The 21202-nt window shown below is 40.5% G+C and overlaps 2 protein-coding genes across 2 annotated transcripts; both read right to left on the bottom strand.

The window, feature by feature from the left end:
- Positions 1-1226: 1226 nt before the first annotated feature.
- Positions 1227-5151, bottom strand: LOC117456242 (G2/mitotic-specific cyclin-B1-like). Its single transcript, XM_034096050.1, has 9 exons — positions 5068-5151; positions 4727-4861; positions 4096-4221; positions 3825-4013; positions 3572-3730; positions 2750-2986; positions 2522-2662; positions 1992-2102; positions 1227-1882 (listed from the first exon to the last, which is right to left on the bottom strand). The coding sequence occupies exons 1-9, from the start codon at positions 5086-5088 to the stop codon at positions 1778-1780; spliced, it is 1224 nt and encodes a 407-aa protein (XP_033951941.1). The 5' UTR covers positions 5089-5151; the 3' UTR covers positions 1227-1777.
- An 11069-nt stretch (positions 5152-16220) lies between these two features.
- LOC117456246 (G2/mitotic-specific cyclin-B1-like) lies at positions 16221-20068 on the bottom strand. The gene is made up of 9 exons (XM_034096055.2): positions 19995-20068; positions 19654-19788; positions 19023-19148; positions 18752-18940; positions 18487-18645; positions 17761-17997; positions 17533-17673; positions 16992-17102; positions 16221-16885 (listed from the first exon to the last, which is right to left on the bottom strand). Exons 1-9 carry the CDS (start codon positions 20013-20015, stop codon positions 16781-16783), a joined length of 1224 nt encoding a protein of 407 aa, XP_033951946.1. The 5' UTR covers positions 20016-20068; the 3' UTR covers positions 16221-16780.
- Positions 20069-21202: the final 1134 nt, after the last annotated feature.

The following is a 21202-nucleotide window of genomic DNA, read 5'->3' as shown; positions in this document are numbered from 1 at the left end:
TATAATATTCATTAGGGGTTTTTTGTCATCAATTTGAATCTTTAAGGTGAATGCAGCTATCAAATATATTGGAATAACAAGTACAATATTTCCAAAATTGTAGAAAGTATAGGTTTGCATAAAGATTGAAATACTCAAGAAAAAGAGCCTTAACATTCTAGTTAAAGGTGGTAAGTTTGAGAAACCGGCTCGAGATACACTTTTTTTCATATTCCATGGAATGCTCTTAACATCCCGATAGCAATTAATATCTTAAGTGCTTTGACAAAAAAATTCATTAAAAAATGTCATCTGTGGAAGCCGTAGCGCTGTAAAAAGCACGACTAATCATCTGAGCCGCCGCTAAAATAACTGGATGGCCTACCTGCCTGTCAGCCTTCCATCTGTGCACAAATGTATCTCGTGCCCTCATTGGTCATGTGCACGTTTGTGTGTGTTGGAGGAGGGGCTCTGTAAGGAAGTGGCAGATTTTTTCAAATTCTAGCGCACTCGAGCTGGTTTCTCAAATTATACCCCACCTTTAAGTACAGTACTTGGGTAAAAGTTGTCCTCAGCCAGTGGACTGAAAGGTCAAGATACTCAACTTTGACAAATATTCTGCAACCTTAGTGTTACTGTAAGCTGTCCTTACAGAAGACATTGACATGAAAACACATTAAAAATGTTGATAGCTGAACTTTGACTACATCAGTATCAGGAAGCTGGTTTTGCACATGCAGGCTCCGTGGTAGACTTTGTGCTTAAGAACATCTGTTTGTCACATTGCACCTTATTCAGTGTGATAAACAGAGAGCTGCACAATGGACATAACACTGACACTGAGTGTTTTATTTGGATCAGATTTGTATGTAAAATTACATTAGTACAATTAGCATTTTAATGGTGCTCCCTGTTGGACATGTAAATCATTAGTTCAACTGCAGCAATAGACTAATGTTAAATTAGTGGATACTTCAGTGTGTTCAGGATGGAAGCATTAAGAATGACCAGGAATAAGACTAAAAAGTGATGCATGAAAAGCACCTTTCAAGAAGTGATGCTTTTGAATCACTCGGTACTAAATACCATCATATAGTAGCAATAGTTTTGAAGCTCAGTAAGGTAAATATTAACTGAAACTATAGCGATCAAAGTCTAGATTTTCTGCTGAAGAAAGATGAAGCAGAGAACTTTAAGCTGAGAGCCCCCTCTGGTGGTGATGAACATTAATGACAAGGAAACAAAGGTCTGATCTGAACCATTTTTAATAAAAGCTTTAAGAAAATTAAGCATGTAAAATGTTTTTTAAAGTATTGCTGTACATTTGACACAAGAAAAAAAATTCACACCTGGACTCTTTAGATATTCAGGACCATTTGAAAGCATGCCACAGGTTTTAGATTTGCAGCCAGAGCAGCAGTTAAGCTATAAAAATAACTATAGACAGTCAAGATTTCAGTCAGCCAACATCCCAAGTAGTGCATTTATGATGTAAAAAAGTGATTGCATTAGAGTAGTCGTACAGACTGAAACTCATACCGAGTAAATAAGCCTGATATGGTTCACTCTACTGAAGAGCAGGTCCTTTTCCAAGACTGAACTGCCAATTTGTGTGAGGGCTAGCTTTTAAATTAAAACTTGTAGCATGCTTTAGAAAAAGAGTCAGTAAAAGTATTCACGATTTCAGTTGATAAAATGTGCAAACCACTGATTTGGTCCTTCGTGTGCAGCTCCTTCGGTCACATTAAAAAGTTTAAGTTACAACTGTACAAAACGGCACATAGTGCCAAAAGTCTTCTCATACGGTAAGCTGCTTTGCAATATCCGTCACCACTGAAGACTTGAGCTGCGCGATGGTGGCAATCCTCATCTGCTTGGAAGTGGAGTACTTTCCTTTAATGGCCTGGAATAAGAGAAAATCGGCATTGCGTTAGAAGTAAATCCAAATTAAGGATTAATCCTTTTCAAGTACACAAATATTGACACTTGAGTTTTGTTTGTTTTACACTTACCATATGTTTGGTCGTACCGTCGTTCACCTTCAGTACATTCTTGGCAATGTGTGCCATCACAGGAATCAAACTCTCTGCCGTGTAGTCCATGTAGTGCTGCAGAGTCACGTCCTGAGAAGAGACAATACACAGATGTCCTTCAGAAAAGCATTTAATCCACTTGACAGTAAATGCTCCATGACCATTTTATGACTGAGGCAACCATTTTTAAAGGCAACACCCCACTTTGCACACTTTTGTAGCCTTGAAATACACATATTGGCCAATATTTAAATAGATGATAAGCCACCTTTTAATATTTTGAAGATGCACTTATTAGCCTAGTCTTGTAAAAATATGAAAGTTTCAAAAGAGGGCCAAATGTGTTATTTTAGCATATTGAACTAATGCATTTTGCTCTCCTCATTTAAATGGACAGTTATTTTAGTAGTATACTATAATCTGAACTGTATAAACCATCTGTTCATTTGTCACAAGTAATGATATTTTCCTCATCTGATACAGACGTATTTAGGAAGAGGTTAACTCACCCATTCGCCAGCATCCAAGACCTTGAGACTGAGAGCCAGAGAAGCACTTGCAACAATGGAAGGTGGCATGTGAACCATCTCGTAGTCGACCATGGTGAGCTCCAGGAGGTATTTAGCCAGGGTGTGCTGCTCAGCTGTTACCTGAGGAGAGACATCGACATCATCAACAACAAATTGAAGATCTCAAAGCAGAAAATGTGTCTTGTTTGCTGTTAAAATGATACAAACCTGGTAAACCTTGGACGCTCTTCTGAGGAACTGCAGGGGAAGAGGACGGCCCAGCTGGAACTTGAGCACTCGCAGGATGGCCATCTCCATGTCTCTGATCTCTGCAGTGGTGTAGGCCTTGTCGGTTATGTAGGCAAAGTCTGAGATCTCGGGGGGGTACATCTCCTCGTATTTGGAAGCCAGGAACATGGCAGTTATGCCGACCAGCTGCAGCTGCTTCTTGGGGACTGGGTTGTCCTGTTGGAGGTGCAATCACAGGACTTTAGACACAAGGATTTATACTGTTTTTCATCAATATATTATAAGTCTCAAATATATGCAAAACATGTCTCTGAAGTGTTTGGCTCCAAATACCAAACAGATCACCCATTGCAGCATCCCATAATCCCCTCTGTTTCAGCCCCGTTTCTAAAGTGCTGATTCTCTGTTTGTTACTTGAGATGAAAATAAGGAGCCCCTCCCCACACCCCTCTTGAGAGACATTTGGTTAAAAAGAACACAATGGTGCTCTAAGAGGAGAGTCAGGTGATAAGCTGTGTGGGGGCGGGGGGGGGGGGGGTACCTTTGTTGGTGATTGGCTAATGGTTACACGAGCCAAAAAAAAAAAAACGTTATGACATCATGAAGTGGCCAAAATCTCAGACAGGTTTTTGCAGAAATGGATCAGGACAAAAAAAGAGAGAATCTTTTTTCCTGAAACTTTCAGAATGTCTTTACACGGAGGGGACACATGTTGATATATAACATGTATTTTGCATAAGAGGTGACCTTTAAGCTAGCCATGTCAGGCAAAAAAACAGGACAAGATATACATGTACACACCTGAAGAAAGCGGTCAATTATTCCCACGGTCAGGTACATGGTCTCCTGCAGCAGACGGAACTTGAGGCTCACTTGCACCAACCAGTCAACGAGAATGGCCCGCATGTTCCCAGTCACCTCCAGACCCTGCAGATAAGTGGCTCTGACGTTCTGCTCCACCTGTAGAGACAAAAACTGGTTAAAATCCATAAGCAGTAGAGGGGGGAGAAATCTCCAATACATGTAGCCAGTTGAAGAATATTCATTTGCTTGCCTCGAGCTGACGCAGGTACTTGTAGATTTCCTTCACATATTCGCTGCAGAGCATGGGGTTTTCGTAGTCATCGGCATCTACATCCCTGACAGCGGTGTGAAGAATGACGTCTGAGAAGGCTTGGCAGAGGTCTGCCGGGGCACAGCCAGAAGTCTCCATGGGAGTTGGGGAGGCTGGTTCAGGGATAACCTGGAATGGTGGAATTCCCAATATTAGAACCACACCCGGCAGCCATTTTTGTTTGAGCAAATAGCTGCTGGGATTCACTCACCTGGACTTCTGGCTTAGGTTTAACAGGAACCACAGTTTTTGGTTTGGGCTGTTCAACAACAGCAACTGCTTTTTCAACTTTGGTGACCGGGACTTTGACCTTCTTTGTGGCCCCTGTCTTGACAGCCTAAAAGGAAAAAAATGGATTAAAGTCAGAACTGTGGTGGCCACCATTTCATAGCTTGCAGCAACCACTCTGGATTAATTGTGTACAACTGAATTGCAGAGTAGGTTATCTATAATAGGACACTGTCAATTTACATGCTGGACAGACATTTAGTGTTTTATAGAAGTGTGTAAAAATGCTTTTACATGGTCAATCTTTCAGAACTTGGGTAAACCCCTTCTAAAAAGCAAATGTAACCATGTGCTTCAAAACAACGTTACCAGGCTTTGCTTGTTGTTACATCAGAGCACAGCTGTAGTCATTTTGCATAAAAGGCTTTAGTCGTGAGAAGCATGAAACATTCCCACGTTGATTTTGATACAAATGGAAAGTGATTGTTTTCAGTTATTTAGCCCTCAAAGCCTACCAATAATCTTACATGCATGGCTACGATAATTAGCTGAATGTTAGCCGTGTTTTCCAGGTGTTGGCATCCTACCTATTATAAAAGTAGTACAAATCTTACCTTCTTCTGTACTTCTTTGTTAATTCCAATGTTTCCAATTTCACCGAGAGCCGCTCGGGGCTTTGTGGGCCCGGTGACCGTGCAGGCCTTTCCAGCGATCTGAATTTCAGCATTTCTGGCTGAAGCCAAGCGGGTCTGCAGAAGAAGAAACAGCGTTATAGTGCATGCCATTAATTTGTAATGGTTTAAAAGAGAGCAAACCCCACAGCTAAGCACGAGGGCATTTAAGAGATATCATGTAGATATTATCTTTTTTAAATAAAACAATCCAATAAAGACACATTTCCTCTATACAGAATTACTGTCAAATAAAGAATAATGATAAACATAAAAATACTTACTCTGGTTACTCGGAGTGCCATTTCGAAATATGCGTCGCTTCAACAGACAGGCACGCAGTCGTAATGGAGAATGATGCGGTGTTGTTTTGAGGTTCAGCGTCCAGGTTTATATCCTCGCTCTCTACGATCTGATTCGCTGAGGGCTGTCGAGAACCGCAGGGATGCATCCTAAAACCCGGAAGTAAACTCCATCCGGTTCCTTCGACAAAAATGCAATGCAATTTCTCCATAGGATTTTGTAAAATAGCTCGAAATAAGGTCTGTGGTTGACACACATTTATGAAACGGATCACGTTTTGTTCAGCCGGATAATATCCACTAGTGATGGCTAGATGAAGCCTTATGAAGCTTTGAAGCTTTCCAGCCACTTTGTTCGCAAAAGGGTTCATCTCATGAGGCTTCATCGTGGGCTTCATTTGCACACAAAGTGTCAAAGTGTGTAAAACAGGCAGATTTGACATCTCAACAGTGTGCTCTATCTCATTGGGAACTCGGTATGAGATAGAGTCTATCTCATACCGAGTTCCCAATGAGTAAAGCCTTAGAATAACTCTAAACAACAAACATAAAATCATATTTTCATGTTAACAATATTGTTTTTATTCCAGTTTAATGATTGTGATTGAAAAGCCTAAGGAGGCTGGTAAACATTGCAAAGAGGGATTTGTATTCCTTAATAATATTCGTAAACTTAACCATGTTGTAGCCTGAGAAAGGCTAAACCATATCAAAGACTACATTTATTAACTGCATTATCTAATTTAGCTGTAGCTTTTATAATAAAAATAAAAAGACGTATTGACGAGTCATTGTACCAGGGACCCTGCGGTTGTGAGTCAACTGCTTTCCAACTGAGCCACAGCCCACACACTGAATCCACCTGAAAACACTGTACGCTATTTATTCCTGTATTTATTTATTTATTCATGTTTTTATTCCTACATTTATTTATGCTTTTATTTATTTATACTTATGACATGTTCCGACCTCTATATAAGTGAGGGTCTGAGCTCTCTTAATTCCATCGTGTCACCGGGCCCGGTACAGGAGGGGTTATATCAGAGTCCTGCATCGGGTCGGGTACCCGCGGGTCGTGGGTATTGCATAATAAATATATTAAAATAATAATAATTTAGTTTAATGTTTAAATCCTCAGACTTCTCCCCCGCGGGACCTTGCATAATCATAACCTCTGCAGCGCATCAATCTGCTGCTGTGCGCGCCACATTCGAAATGGCTGAGGTGAAGCTCTCTAGTGCTTGATAACACTTCCTCAAGAGCGAAATTCAACGTCTGGGAGGCTTTTAGTGTCATCTGTGACGACCACTCCACACCGCGTGGGGTGCCGTCTGGTTGTGTGTGTGTTTTGTGTGTGATTGCAGGTTCCAGCTGCAGCTGTTTGATGAGGCGCACCTGCCGGATGAGCTACACCTGTTGAAACAGGATATAGGAGGAGCCAGACGGTTACCTTGGGGGGACTCCTCTGGGCACTCTCTCCGTGCCAGCCTCTAGGACCTGTGGCTGGTTGTTTCATTACATTGTATATCAGGGAATAAACAAGTGCTATTTTCTTACCATTCGTCTCGCCTCCCTGCTTTTTGTTGCAGCCCATGAGCCGGGTTGTAACACATCCTAGATGGAGAAAATAACCAACATCCCACGCTTTTTGAGACAAATATGCAACTGCGTGTGTTAATAATTGCACGTTTTCACTACTCATATATAGGCTAGGCTATGCGGGTTCGGGTCTGGTTGCGGTTGGGTTGCGGATCTTGTGCCGACGGGTCGGGTCGGGTTGCGGAACTAATTGGCAATATGTGTGGGTAGCGGGGCGGGTTCAGTATTGCACGTCGCGGGTGCGGGGCGGGAGCGGGTCTTGAAAATCAGACCCGTGCAGGACTCTGGGTTATATTGTTCTTATTATACATCCATAGGTAATATGAGCGTTGCGGTTCAACCGATCTGAATGGCTTCCTGAAGCGGTCACGTGGTATCGACAGGCAGCGAGGCTTCGTTTGTCATCGATGACGTCACTGGCCCAAAACGATGCAAGCCTCAATACAAGCTTCACAAAAAGCTTCGGGGATTACTCAACACACACTCCGAAGCCTCGGCGCAATACCCTTGATCCTACTTTTATAATTTTCGAATCATAAATCTAGTCGCCAGAAGCAAAATGCTAACGTTATGCTATAAACGAACTACAGCAGGGTCGCTGCTTCAACGTCACGCCGACTTAAGATCCACATTCAAAAATACAGATACAAAATTGTACGATTTGAAGCTTTTGTTTTAACAGTTTGCAGGAGGCAGGTACTTGCTTTCAAGCAGAACAGGAAACAAACTTAGCGAGTGTTTACGTTTTCGGTGTAATGACGTAAAACGGCCTCGACAACTTCTCTAGTCCTATTCAGCCACATGTTAACAACCATCGTTTTTCAGACACGTTAACTCTTCAAAAATCACCAGTGGGGTCACTGCTGATGTATTTAATGTCGTAGAACAAAACGTGATCTGTCTCTTCAATTTGTGTCAAACACAGACCTTATTTCAAGCGATTTTCCAAAATCCTATGGAGAAATTGCATTGCTTTTTGTCGAAGGAACCGGAAGTGGTAAAAATGCTAACTTACCAGAAGTATCTGTCAAGAAAATATCTCCATGGAGAAAAGCCATGACTGTGAGAACAGCAAAAACTGAGTGCAGAAAAGCTGAACGCAGGTGGAGAAAAACAAATCTCCAGGTTCACTTGGAAATATATAAAAAGAAACTCGGTTTCTATAATCAGGAAATAAAAAAGGCACGACAATCGCTCTTCTCTGACATCATTAACAAAAATAAAAAAACTCACGTGCCTTGTTTGCTACCGTCAACAGACTAACAAACCCCCCAGTGTCGAAAGCCTCAGAATTTCTATCCACCAGGGCCTGCAATGATTTTGCCTCCTTCTTCCCTGACAAAATCATGCAAATTAGACAGGCAGTCAGTGCCGCTGTATCAGGTACAGCAAATGTACTGTCCCTGTGTTCACCTAAAGCCAATTCAGACACCATGTCACAATTCCGTCTGATAAATGCTAAAGACCTAGACATTATCCAACATCTGAAATCCTCCTGTAGCCTCGACATCATCCCGACAGGATTTTTCAAAACCGTTTTTCATTGCTTGGCCTCAGATATACTACACATAGAAAACAAGTCTCTTCAATCAGATGTATTTCCACAGGCCCTGAAAACTGCAATAATAAAACCGCTCCTAAAAAAGCATAACCTAGACTAGGGATGGGAATTTGAAAGCAAATATATATTCGAATATCCGACCCCCCAAAAAACGGTTAACCGGTTAACCGAAATGTACATATCCTATATAAAAAATAGTTTGGGTACATTTCTTTTTTGTAACAATTTTCTTTTAGACTTTTTTTTTTAACAATTTTTTTTCAATAATTTTTGGAAATAAATACATACATGTTCAAATAAGTATAGAAATCCAGTCGAATTTGTCAAATGTATTGAACTGGTGATCACAGTTTGACAGCTATAGGCTTTCATGTGTGGAGGCGATTCACAATCAGGCCAGCTGTAGAGAAGACCCTCTCAGCTGGAACGGAGGTTGCGGGTATAGCAAGGTATAGCAAGTTTAATTTGGCATAGTTTGACCTCTACACCGCACTCACTAACCTGGTCGAAATATTTCCACACATTACTCCTTTTTGACGCCATGTCTGTTGTGTAGGACTCTTCTTGGAGTGTAAATAATTACCGGACTATGACTGGTAAAATATGTTGAATACCGGCAAAACTAAATCTCTCCAGTCAAAATGTCTAGTACTTTGCCGCCACACACGGTTGCCAAGCAGCGCTTATTGTTGTTTAGGCTGGCCACTCATGTGTCGCGAGTGTTGACAGGGGGCGGGGGAGCACGCTCATGAACTGTTAGCGCCGGAACCTCGCAACGGCTGTGGAGCTCATTTGCGCCACATTTGGGCCTAAGATGAGGTTTGAGTCTGCGTGATCTGCGTGTAGGGAGGGGCAGCAGCCATATCATTGGCTAGCACTAGCTAGATCTGATGGATTTGGACATAAACGCGAGTGAAGTATAACCGGACACGAGAGAGAGATATCAGCACCTGCAGCTCTGCCCGATGTGAGGGACCGGTGAGCGGAGCAAAACACACCTTTAGACGTCAACTAACACATTTAGGTATGGCACTGTCGTATACATTGAATTATTCAATTTGATAATATGTAATCAATTATGCACCCCTCCCAAAAAATAAAATGTATAATTTTTTTTTAATAAAAATATTCATAACTCATATTCGAATACATGAATAATTATTCGAATACCTGAATAATTTCGAATATTCGATTAATCGTTCCCATCCCTAACCTAGACGCAACCATAATGAATAACTACAGGCCAATATCAAACCTTCCCTTTTTAAGCAAATTGATTGAAAAGCTGTTTTTCAACAGTTGAGTAATTTCATGTTTTTAACTGACGGTTTTGATGTGTTTCAGCCGGGCTTTCGAGCTAATCACAGCACTGAGACTTCACTTGTTAAGGTCTTAAATGACATCCATTTGAACACAGACAGTGGCAGAATATCAGTGTTAGTATTATTAGATCTCAGCACTGCCTTTGATACTGTTGACCACAACATATTGCTTGGCCGTCTTGAAAACTAGGTGGAAGTTTCAGCAACAGCTCTAAACTGGTTTAGTTCCTACTTAAAGGACAGAACAAACTTTGTCTCAATAGGCAATTACAAATCAACCCTGATAAATATGTCATGTGGGGTTCCTCAAGGCTCCATCTTAGGACCTTTGCTTTTTAATATTTATATGCTACCTCTGGCTGAAATTATTAAAAAGAGCGATCTAAGCTATCACATCTATGCAGACGACACCCAGATTTATTTTAAAATTACACCGGGAGACTACTCTCCAATTAGAACACTGAGCAAGTGCATTGAGCACATCACTGACTGGATGACTCAGAACTTTCTCCAATTGAACAAACAAAAAACTGAGATAATTGTTTTTGGAGCAAAGACGGACCGATTAAAAGTAATCACAGAGCTTCAGTCGGCAGACTACAAAACCACTAATAAAGCTAGGTGTCGTGATGGACTCAGACCTGAATTTTAACAGTCACATTGCAACAGTTATTAGGTCTGCATATATCACCTGAAGAATATATCAAAGATTAAAAAACTAATGTCGCAACAGGATTTAGAAAAACTTGTCCATACTTTTATTTTCAGTAGACTCGACTACTGCAATAGTGTATTCACAGGGCTCACTAAAAAATCTATCAGAAAGCTGCAGCTGATTCAGAACGCTGCTGCTCGAGTTCTCACTGACACTAGACAAGTGGATCACATCACTCCGGTTCTGAGATCATTACACTGGCTTCCAGTCTGCCAAAGAATTGATTTTAAAATACTACTGCTAGTTTTTAAATCACTAAATGGCTTAGGACCGAGGTATATAGACGACCTCCTCCATCACTATAGAGAGGCGAAGTCCCTCCCCTTCCGGTGGGACTCATGGGAGTTTATTTCGGAAAAAGTTTGTATTGAAGTCAATGGGGAGAGAAAGATTATCTTTCGATCCCGTTTGAATTGTGCCACGAATTACACATATGATGTTTGTCAATCTTAAATAATAATTTCCTTGTCAAAAAAGTCACAGTTTGTCGTAAAACTGTTGAAATATAAGACGATGAAAAATACGCAACTAGAAAGACTACAAATCCCAGAATCCCGGTCCCGACTAACTCCCCTTGTGTGTATGTACAGCTCTCAACGTGCCCAGACTTGTAGTGATTTTCACCTCTTTTAATACTTTCCGCCTCATTCTGAAAGAAAGAAGTGAAATGTGCCAACGTGACGGCCGTCTTGGTGTGTGGTGCGAGATGGGAGATGTAGTTCATTGAGCGGTTTCACACAAAAAAAGTGTTACTTCACAGTTTTAAGACACATTTTTATTTTTTTCACTTGTAAAATTATCTTTTAAATTGACAAACATCATATGTGTAATTCGTGGCACAATTCAAACGGGATCGAAAGATAATCTTTCTCTCTCCATTGACTTCAATGCATAACTTTTCCGAAATAAGGTCCCATGGAGCTCAACCGGAAGGGGAGGGACTTCGCCTCTCTATGAAGCATCCAGGAGACTCAGGTCTTCTGGGTCGGGTCTGCTCTCTGTTCCGAGAACAACAACTAAACATGGAAAAGCATCTTTTAGTTATTATGCCCCAACAATCTGGAACAAACTGCCTAAATCGTGCACGTCCGCTGAAAACACTTCCTATTTTCAAATCCAGACTAAAAACGCACCTATTTGCCGCTGCTTTTAATTGAGCTGCTCATACTCACACTACAGTATGCCTTTTAGTCATGTATTCTGTACCTGCTGTGTTTATTTATTTATTTTATTTCATTATCTTTGCTTTTTATGCCTGTTTTTAAATGCCATTTAATAATGTATTTACGCTGTATTTGTTCTTAAATGTCTTTTGTTTTTATTTTCTAAGGCACTTTGAATCGCCACGTGCTGAAAAGTGCTAAATAAATAAAATTGCCTTGCCTTGCCTTACTTCCGGGTTTTATAATATTCATTGGGGGGTTTGTTATCAATTTGAGGGTCATTCCTCCAATTCCAGAATTGGAGGACATTTCATGTCCCCCATATAAAAATGCACTTGTTGTGTTAAACATACTTGTCTTGAGACAACATGTATATAAAGTTGTAGAAAAAGTGGTTTCAAAATATTATTTAAATGTTCAAATAGCTCTCGAATCAACATGATAAGCCCACAATTAGTATTGTAGCGTCTCGCTGCGGGAAACACACTTTGTCAGCGCTGTCATCTGCCGGTGCATTAAGACCACCTCAGTGTCGGATTTTGGAAACTTGATTTTGAGTTGTCTCATGGCATGGTATAAGGGACAAACCAGGGGACTTTACTTCCTCTTGATACCGTCGGTTATTTACAAAAAAACACCTAAATAAATAAGTAATTAGATACCTTACCGTTACAACGCTCATAACGAATGTTAAGAATAAGAATAATGCGTATTGAACTGGTTTAATTAATTAGTTAGAGGCCCTATTTCATCAGTATGTCTGGACTGCACAGCAGTTACAATGGTCTGGCAAACTACATTAGAACAGAATTGTTTTGCATATGGACCGCAAAACAAAAAATTTCCCTGGTCACCTTAGCTTATTTTGTTATGAGATGATAATGTGAATTACTCTTCAGATTAGTTAATGTAAAAATCGTTTGGTTTATTTTACATCAAAAACAAGTTACAATTTTCAAAAGGTCTTGTGTTTTTTTCCGGGGGGGGGGGCCTTTTTCCAGTTTAGAGCAATAGCCCCTCCAAATGTCTGTGCACGTCCCTGATAATTAGAGTAACAGGGGTAATTCTTCATTGGAAAATATACATTTGATGCCTAGCTGGGCAAATCACTTTTTTGATGGTTTATTATCTGTTTTTCCTAAATACATTAAAAAAAATTATAAAATAAAAGGTTCATTTTTCAAAAATGTTGGTGTCTAAATTGTCCTCCAATTCTGGAATGACCCAAAGCTTTCAACTGATTGCAATGTATTCCCATCTGCGGCGGGATTTGACGCTCATGGAAGCACGGCATTCGTTTGTGTCGGCTGCCCATAAAGGCAATGAGAGCGTCCATTCCCATTGGATAACGGTGAATTGTACACCCGGAAGTAAGTATTCCCCTTACTGTCGATTGATTTGACAGTGATATCTGCACTACTCATCGACTAAAAAACACCAGATTATCCTTGTTAATTACACAACATTGATTGGTTTAAATTGTGTGCAATGCTTTTGTATTTTTCCCCTTCGATTCGGAGAAACAAATATTTTTTCGGAGTAAAGGATGGCAGAACTACCCAGAATCCCCAGCTATCGTTTAGGACTACACCATGTGCTCTGTTTGACAAACCCCGTGATTAGTTCTCAAGCTCTGTGATTGGTTGACCTCCAACTGCATTCCATATAAAAAAACGTTTCGTAAAAGATAAAATCATACTTTATTCAGCAGTGCTTGCTTTACTCTTTGAAAGTCATCACATGAATGCATTGTAATAAATGGTTCGGCTGCATTAAATATATTACACATCTGTCGTAGTTCTTTATTTTTATTTATCTTCTACAGAGATCGGGCTCAGAATAGACCGGAAACTATTCTTTTATCGTTCAGTTTGAATTTCACAATAAAGTTAGTAGTAATATTTTGTTTTGACATTATTGTTTTGTATTAACTACTAGACCGCTGGGTCATGTTAAAGGTGACATGTCATGCTTTTCCGGTTATTGCCCGTCCCCTTGTGTGTTATGAAGGTTTTTATGCATGTCAACGGTCTGCAGAGTCAAAACCCTCAAAGTACACCTTCAATCTGGTGCCACTAAATGTTTTTAAAGCTCGGTTGGATGCTAGTCAATCAGAAGCTATTGGTACCTGTTTATGTGGATAATCTTGTAAATTATGCTGTATGATGTCCTTTTGTTGTTCTGTTGATGCTTTTATGTTTCATGTGGAACTACTTGAACAGGTCTCCCTTGGAAAAGAGATCAATGATCTCAATGGGATTTTATCTGTATAAATAAAGGTTTGAAATGAAATGAAATGAAATGAAGCTGAAGGAGCCTAGGAGCGTCACAACTGCACGCCACGGGACCCTGACCAAACGTCGCTCCTGGACGATTATGGAGTGAAAGTGTGTTGGGAGTAACAACTACAATATTTCCAAAATTGTAGGGGTAAAAGTATAGGGTTGCATAAAGATGGAAATACTCAAGAAAAAGAGCATTCACATTACATTGCATTTAGCTGACGCTTTTATCCAAAGCGACTTACAATAAGTGCATTTGACCAAGAAGATACAAACTTGAAGAAAACAGAATCATATAAGTACATTAGGTTTCAGAGCCAAACCATTTTAAGTGCTACTCAACTGGCTTTAGATAAGCCAGTCCTTTGTTAGTAGCCTATACTGTAACGGACTGGTTATAATGTTGATGTTTGATGTGTTTGTTGTTCAGAGTTTGTTTGCATTTTGCAGTCAGTGAACGTGCCACTGTTTTGATGGACGGTTCTTGTGACCTGTAGCTGTGGGTTTGGTTGGGAGAGTGTTGTCTGGTTGGTTGGGGCTGGAAGAGGGAGGTTCCTGGGGAGAGGGACGCGGGAAGCTAGGAAAGAGCTAGCGGGAGACGTGACGGAGTGTGAGAATACGACAGGGTTAGTGGATTGTTTTGGCGTGGTTATGGCCAACAGTAACCTGTGATCTGTACAATAAACTCCCGAATAAAGGACAAACTAAGCCTCCCTGTGTTCCTGTAGCGAGACGCTACAATACATTCTAGTTAAAGGTGGGGTAGATAATTCACTTCAGAAACACTTGTTATATTCCATGGCCCATCCTGCAGCATTTCAGAAACTTCAGTTGTGTCTAAAGAATATTCCCTTGTTCACAAAGATATAGCCTATACAAAGGTTTAATTTTCTCATATTTCCAGCTCCTGGTTACACAGTGGCTTATTATTAATACAAAGTAATTAAACCCACACATATACTATTCAAGATATGTAGACTTCCCTGAAACATGACATGCTAGAGATCTTAAGCAGAATATACTCTCATCCACCTAGCCTGCATACCTACACCTCCCCCACAGAGCAATAAAACCCTGTTTACTCCAACCAGCCCAGAATGTTTATAGCCATTTTAGTCCTCACATTTATGAAAGGACAAAACAGAGAAATCAATATAAAACAGGTATTGTTTTGAGCAGTAATCCCATCTAGCTGCTGCTAGACACACTTCTTCCCCAAACATCTTTAATGCACACACATCTTTATCATTAACAGAAGTTGATTGTTCTTTTTAGCTTAAGGGCTTCTGTGAACTTCCTTTCACCTCGAAGTCCGCTTTACTGGACTGAATACATTTATTGATAATTCAGAAGGACTATTGTCTCTTAACTGTGTGACTCAATTCACAAGGCTTGTTATGGGTCTGCCTGTCATGCATCTTAACTACAAGAATGTAACTGCATTAAATCTGAGGAAAATCCCCCCCTGGCTTCCCCTGCTACTTGCCCAGACTATTGATAATTAACAGAGAAACTCAGACTTTCTGCCATTTCAAATGTAACACTCTTCTTAAATATCAGATGATAATAATCTTCAATTCTCACAGCGTTTATCAAACTTTTTCTTACTCAATATCAAGCCACACTTTTTGTTTGTACTTCGGCTGTGAGTGCTCAGGAGGAGTTTGGCTGTGTTTCGCTAAACAAGGAAACACCTCCACGGAGCTCAGCGCGATTCACAACGTCCCGACCAATCAGAGCAGACTGCTCACAGGGAGGGTGGGGGCTGGAGCTATTGGAGCTACAACGAGCCGTTAAAGGCAGAGAGTGAAATTCAGGGAATACACGTAGTTTACAGAGATGCTGTATGAGAAACCAATGTGAGTTTGGAAAATTGCACAGTATAAATCTATTCTAGACCTCAACAATGGAATTATGATCAGTGGAAATGTCCATGACATGTCTCCTTTAACTACATCAGTATCAGGAAGCTGGTTTTTCACATGCAGGCTCAGTGGTAGACTTTATTTTTAAGAACACCTGTTTTCCTGTCACATTATTCAGTGTGATAAACATGGTAGAGAGCTGCACCATGGACATAACACTGGAAACTGAAGTGTCTCATTTGGATCAGATTTGTATGTAAATTAAGAATTTGACCAAGGAATACAATTTGAATTGTGCTCCCTGATGGACATGTAGAAATAAATTAGTTCAACTGCAGCAATAGACTAATGTTAAATTAGTGGATACTTCAGTGTGTTAAGGATGGAAGCATTAAGAATGACCAGGAATGATATGAAGTGATTCATGAAAAGCACCTTTCAAGCAGTGATGCTTTTGAATCACTCGGTACTAAATATCATCATATAGTAGTAATAGTTTTGAAGCTCAGTAAGGTAAATATTAACTGAAACTATAGCGATCAAAGTCTAGATTTTCTGCTGAAGCAGAGAACTTTAAACTGAGAGCCCCCTCTGGTGGTGATGAACATTAATGACAAGGAAACAAAGGTCTGATCTGAACCATTTTTAATAAAAGCTTTAAGATAATTAAGCATGTAAAAGGATTTTAAAAGTATTGCTGTACATTTGACACATTCACACAAGAAAAAAAAATTCACACCTGGCCACTTTAGATATTCGGGACCATTTGAAAGCATGCCACAAGTTTTAGATTTGCAGCCAGAGCAGCAGTTAAGCTATAAAAATAACTATAGACAGTCAAGATTTCAGTCAGCAAACATCCCAAGTAGTGCATTTATGATGTAAAAAAGTGATTGCATTAGAGTAGTCGTACAGACTGAAACTCTTACCGAGTAAATAAGCCTGATATGGTTCACTCTACTGAAGAGCAGGTCCTTTTCCAAGACTGAACTGCCAATTTGTGTGAGGGCTAGCTTTTAAATTAAAACTTGTAGCATGCTTTAGAAAAAGAGTCAGTAAAAGTATTCACGATTTCAGTTGATAAAATGTGCAAACCACTGATTTGGTCCTTCGTGTGCAGCTCCTTCGGTCACATTAAAAAGTTTAAGTTACAACTGTACAAAACGGCACATAGTGCCAAAAGTCTTCTCATACGGTAAGCTGCTTTGCAATATCCGTCACCACTGAAGACTTGAGCTGCGCGATGGTGGCAATCCTCATCTGCTTGGAAGTGGAGTACTTTCCTTTAATGGCCTGGAATAAGAGAAAATTATTGGGTTAGAAGTAAATCTAAATTAAGGATTAATCCTTTTCAAGTACACAAATGTTGACACTTGTGTTTTGTTTGTTTTACACTTACCATATGTTTGGTCGTACCGTCGTTCACTTTCAGTACATTCTTGGCAATGTGTGCCATCACAGGAATCAAACTCTCTGCTGTGTATTCCATGTAGTGCTGCAGAGTCACGTCCTGAGAAGAGACAATACACAGATGTCCTTCAGAAAAGCATTTAATCCACTTGACAGTAAATGCTCCATGACCATTTTATGACTGAGGCAACCAAACCCCACTTTGCACACTTTTGTAGCAAATGTAGCCTTGAAATACACATATCGGTCAATATTTAAATAGATGATATGCCACCTTTTAATATTTTGAAGATGCACTTATTAGCCTAGTCTTGTAAAAATATGAAAGTTTCAAAAGAGGGCCGAATGTGTTATTTTAGCATATTGAACTAATGCATTTTGCTCTTGGAAATATTTCTCTTCTCCTTTAAATGGACAGTTATTTTAGTAGTATACTATAATCTGAACTGTATAAATCATCTGTTCATTTGTCACAAGTAATGATATTTTCCTCATCTGATACAGACGTATTTAGGAAGAGGTTAACTCACCCATTCGCCTGCGTCCAAGACCTTGAGACTGAGAGCCAGAGAAGCACTTGCAACAATGGAAGGTGGCATGTGAACCATCTCGTAGTCGACCATGGTGAGCTCCAGGAGGTATTTAGCCAGGGTGTGCTGCTCAGCTGTTACCTGAGGAGAGACATTGACATCATCAACAACAAATTGAAGATCTCAAAGCAGAAAATGCGTCTCGTTTGCCGTTAAAATGATACAAACCTCGTAAACCTTGGACGCTCTTCTGAGGAACTGCAGGGGAAGAGGGCGGCCCAGCTGGAACTTGAGCACTCGCAGGATGGCCATCTCCATGTCTCTGATCTCTGCAGTGGTGTAGGCCTTGTCGGTTACGTAGGCAAAGTCTGAGATCTCGGGGGGGTACATCTCTTCGTATTTGGAAGCCAGGAACATGGCAGTTACGCCGACCAGCTGCAGCTGCTTCTTGGGGACTGGGTTGTCCTGTTGGAGGTGCAATCACAGGACTTTAGACAAGGATTTATACTGTTTTTCATCAATATATTATAAGTCTCAAATATATGCAAAACATGTCTCTGAAGTGTTTGGCTCCAAATACCAAACAGATCACCCATTGCAGCATCCCATAATCCCCTCTGTTTCAGCCCCGTTTCTAAAGTGCTGATTCTCTGTCTGTTACTTGAGATGAAAATAAGGAGCCCCTCCCCACGCCCCTCTTGAGACATTTGGTTAAAAAGAACACAAAAAAAAAAATCGTTACGACATCATGAAGTGGCCAAAATCTGATCAGCTCAGACAGGTTTTTGCAGAAATGGATCAGGACAAAAAAAAGAGAGAGAATCTTTTTTCCTGAAACTTTCAGAATGTCTTTACACGGAGGGGACACATGTTGAACATGTATTTTGCATAAGAGGTGACCTTTAAGCTAGCCATGTCATGCAAAAAAACAGGACAAGATATACATGTACACACCTGAAGAAAGCGGTCAATTATTCCCACGGTCAGGTACATGGTCTCCTGCAGCAGACGGAACTTGAGGCTCACTTGCACCAACCAGTCAACGAGAATGGCCCGCATGTTCCCAGTCACCTCCTGACCCTGCAGATAAGTGGCTCTGACGTTCTGCTCCACCTGTAGAGACAAAAACTGGTTAAAATCCACAAGTAGTAGAGAGGGGGGGGGGGGAATCTCCAATGCATATAGCCACTAGCCAGTTGAAGAATATTAATTTGCTTGCCTCGAGCTGACGCAGGTACTTGTAGATTTCCTTCACATATTCGCTGCAGAGCATGGGGTTTTCGTAGTCATCTGCATCTACATCTCTGACAGCGTTGTGAAGAATGACGTCTGAGAAGGCTTGGCAGAGGTCTGCCGGGGCACAGCCAGAAGTCTCCATGGGAGTTGGGGAGCCTGGTTCAGGGATAACCTGGAATGGTGGAATTCCCAATATTAGAACCACACCCGGCAGCCATTTTTGTTTGAGCAGATAGCTGCTGGGATTCACTCACCTGGACTTCTGGTTTAGGTTTAACAGGAACCACATTTTTTGGTTTAGGCTGTTCAACAACAGCAACTGCTTTTTCAACTTTGGTGACCGGGACTTTGACCTTCTTTGTGGCCCCTGTCTTGACAGCCTAAAAGGAAAAAGATGGATTAAAGTCAGAACTCTGCTGGCCACCATTTCATAGCTTGCGGCAACCACTCTGGATTAATTGTGTACAACTGAATTGCAGAGTAGGTTATCTATAATAGGACACTGTCAATTTACATGCTGGACAGACATTTAGTGTTTTATAGAAGTGTGTAAAAATGCTTTTACATGGTCAATCTTTCAGAACTTGGGTAAACCCCTTCTAAAAAGCAAATGTAACCATGTGCTTCAAGACAACGTTACCAGGCTTTGCTTGTTGTTACATCAGAGCACAGCTGTAGTCATTTTGCATAAAAGGCTTTAGTCGTGAGAAGCATGAAACATTCCCACGTTGATTTTGATACAAATGGAAAGTGATTGTTTTCAGTTATTTAGCCCTCAAAGCCTACCAATAATCTTACATGCATGGCTACGACAATTAGCTGAATGTTAGCCGTGTTTTCCAGGTGTTGGCATCCTACCTATTATAAAAGTAGTACAAATCTTACCTTCTTCTGTACTTCTTTGTTAATTCCAATGTTTCCAATTTCACCGAGAGCCGCTCGGGGCTTTGTGGGCCCGGTGACCGTGCAGGCCTTTCCAGCAATCTGAATTTCAGCATTTCTGGCTGAAGCCAAGCGGGTCTGCAGAAGAAGAAACAGCGTTATAGTGCATGCCATTAATTTGTAATGGTTTAAAAGAGAGCAAACCCCACAGCTAAGCACGAGGGCATTTAAGAGATATCATGTAGATATTATCTTTTTTAAATAAAACAATCCAATAAAGACACATTTCCTCTATACAGAATTACTGTCAAATTAAGAATAATGATAAACATAAAAATACTTACTCTGGTTACTCGGAGTGCCATTTCGAAATATGCGTCGCTTCAACAGACAGGCACGCAGTCGTAATGGAGAATGATGCGGTGTTGTTTTGAGGTTCAGCGTCCAGGTTTATATCCTCGCTCTCTACGATCTGATTCGCTGAGGGCTGTCGAGAACCGCAGGGATGCATCCTAAAACCCGGAAGTAAACTCCATCCGGTTCCTTCGACAAAAATGCAATGCAATTTCTCCATAGGATTTTGTAAAATAGCTCGAAATAAGGTCTGTGGTTGACACACATTTATGAAACGGATCACGTTTTGTTCAGCCGGATAATATCCACTAGTGATGGCTAGATGAAGCCTTATGAAGCTTTGAAGCTTTCCAGCCACTTTGTTCGCAAAAGGGTTCATCTCATGAGGCTTCATCGTGGGCTTCATTTGCACACAAAGTGTCAAAGTGTGTAAAACAGGCAGATTTGACATCTCAACAGTGTGCTCTATCTCATTGGGAACTAGGTATGAGATAGAGTCTATCTCATACCGAGTTCCTAATGAGTAAAGCCTTAGAATAACTCTAAACAACAAACATAAAATCATATTTTCATGTTAACAATATTGTTTTTATTCCAGTTTAATGATTGTGATTGAAAAGCCTAAGGAGGCTGGTAAACATTGCAAAGAGGGATTTGTATTCCTTAATAATATTCGTAAACTTAACCATGTTGTAGCCTGAGAAAGGCTAAACCATATCAAAGACTACATTTATTAACTGCATTATCTAATTTAGCTGTAGCTTTTATAATAAAAATAAAAAGACGTATTGACGAGTCATTGTACCAGGGACCCTGCGTTTGTGAGTCAACTGCTTTCCAACTGAGCCACAGCCCACACACTGAATCCACCTGAAAACACTGTACGCTATTTATTCCTGTATTTATTTATTTATTCATATTTTTATTCCTACATTTATTTATGCTTTTATTTATTTAATTCCATCGTGTCACCGGTCCGGTACAGGAGGGGTTATATCAGAGTACTGCATCGGGTCGGGTACCCGCGGGTCGTGGGTATTGCATAATAAATATATTAAAATAATAATAATTTAGTTTAATGTTTAAATCCTCAGACTTCTCCCCCGCGGGACCTTGCATAATCATAACCTCTGCAGCGCATCAATCTGCTGCTGTGCGCGCCACATTCGAAATGGCTGATGTGAAGCTCTCTAGTGCT

This window comes from Pseudochaenichthys georgianus, chromosome 12 (assembly GCF_902827115.2).
Source record: "Pseudochaenichthys georgianus chromosome 12, fPseGeo1.2, whole genome shotgun sequence".
Classification (NCBI taxonomy): domain Eukaryota; kingdom Metazoa; phylum Chordata; class Actinopteri; order Perciformes; family Channichthyidae; genus Pseudochaenichthys; species Pseudochaenichthys georgianus.
This window is presented reverse-complemented; position numbering and strand designations above follow the sequence as displayed.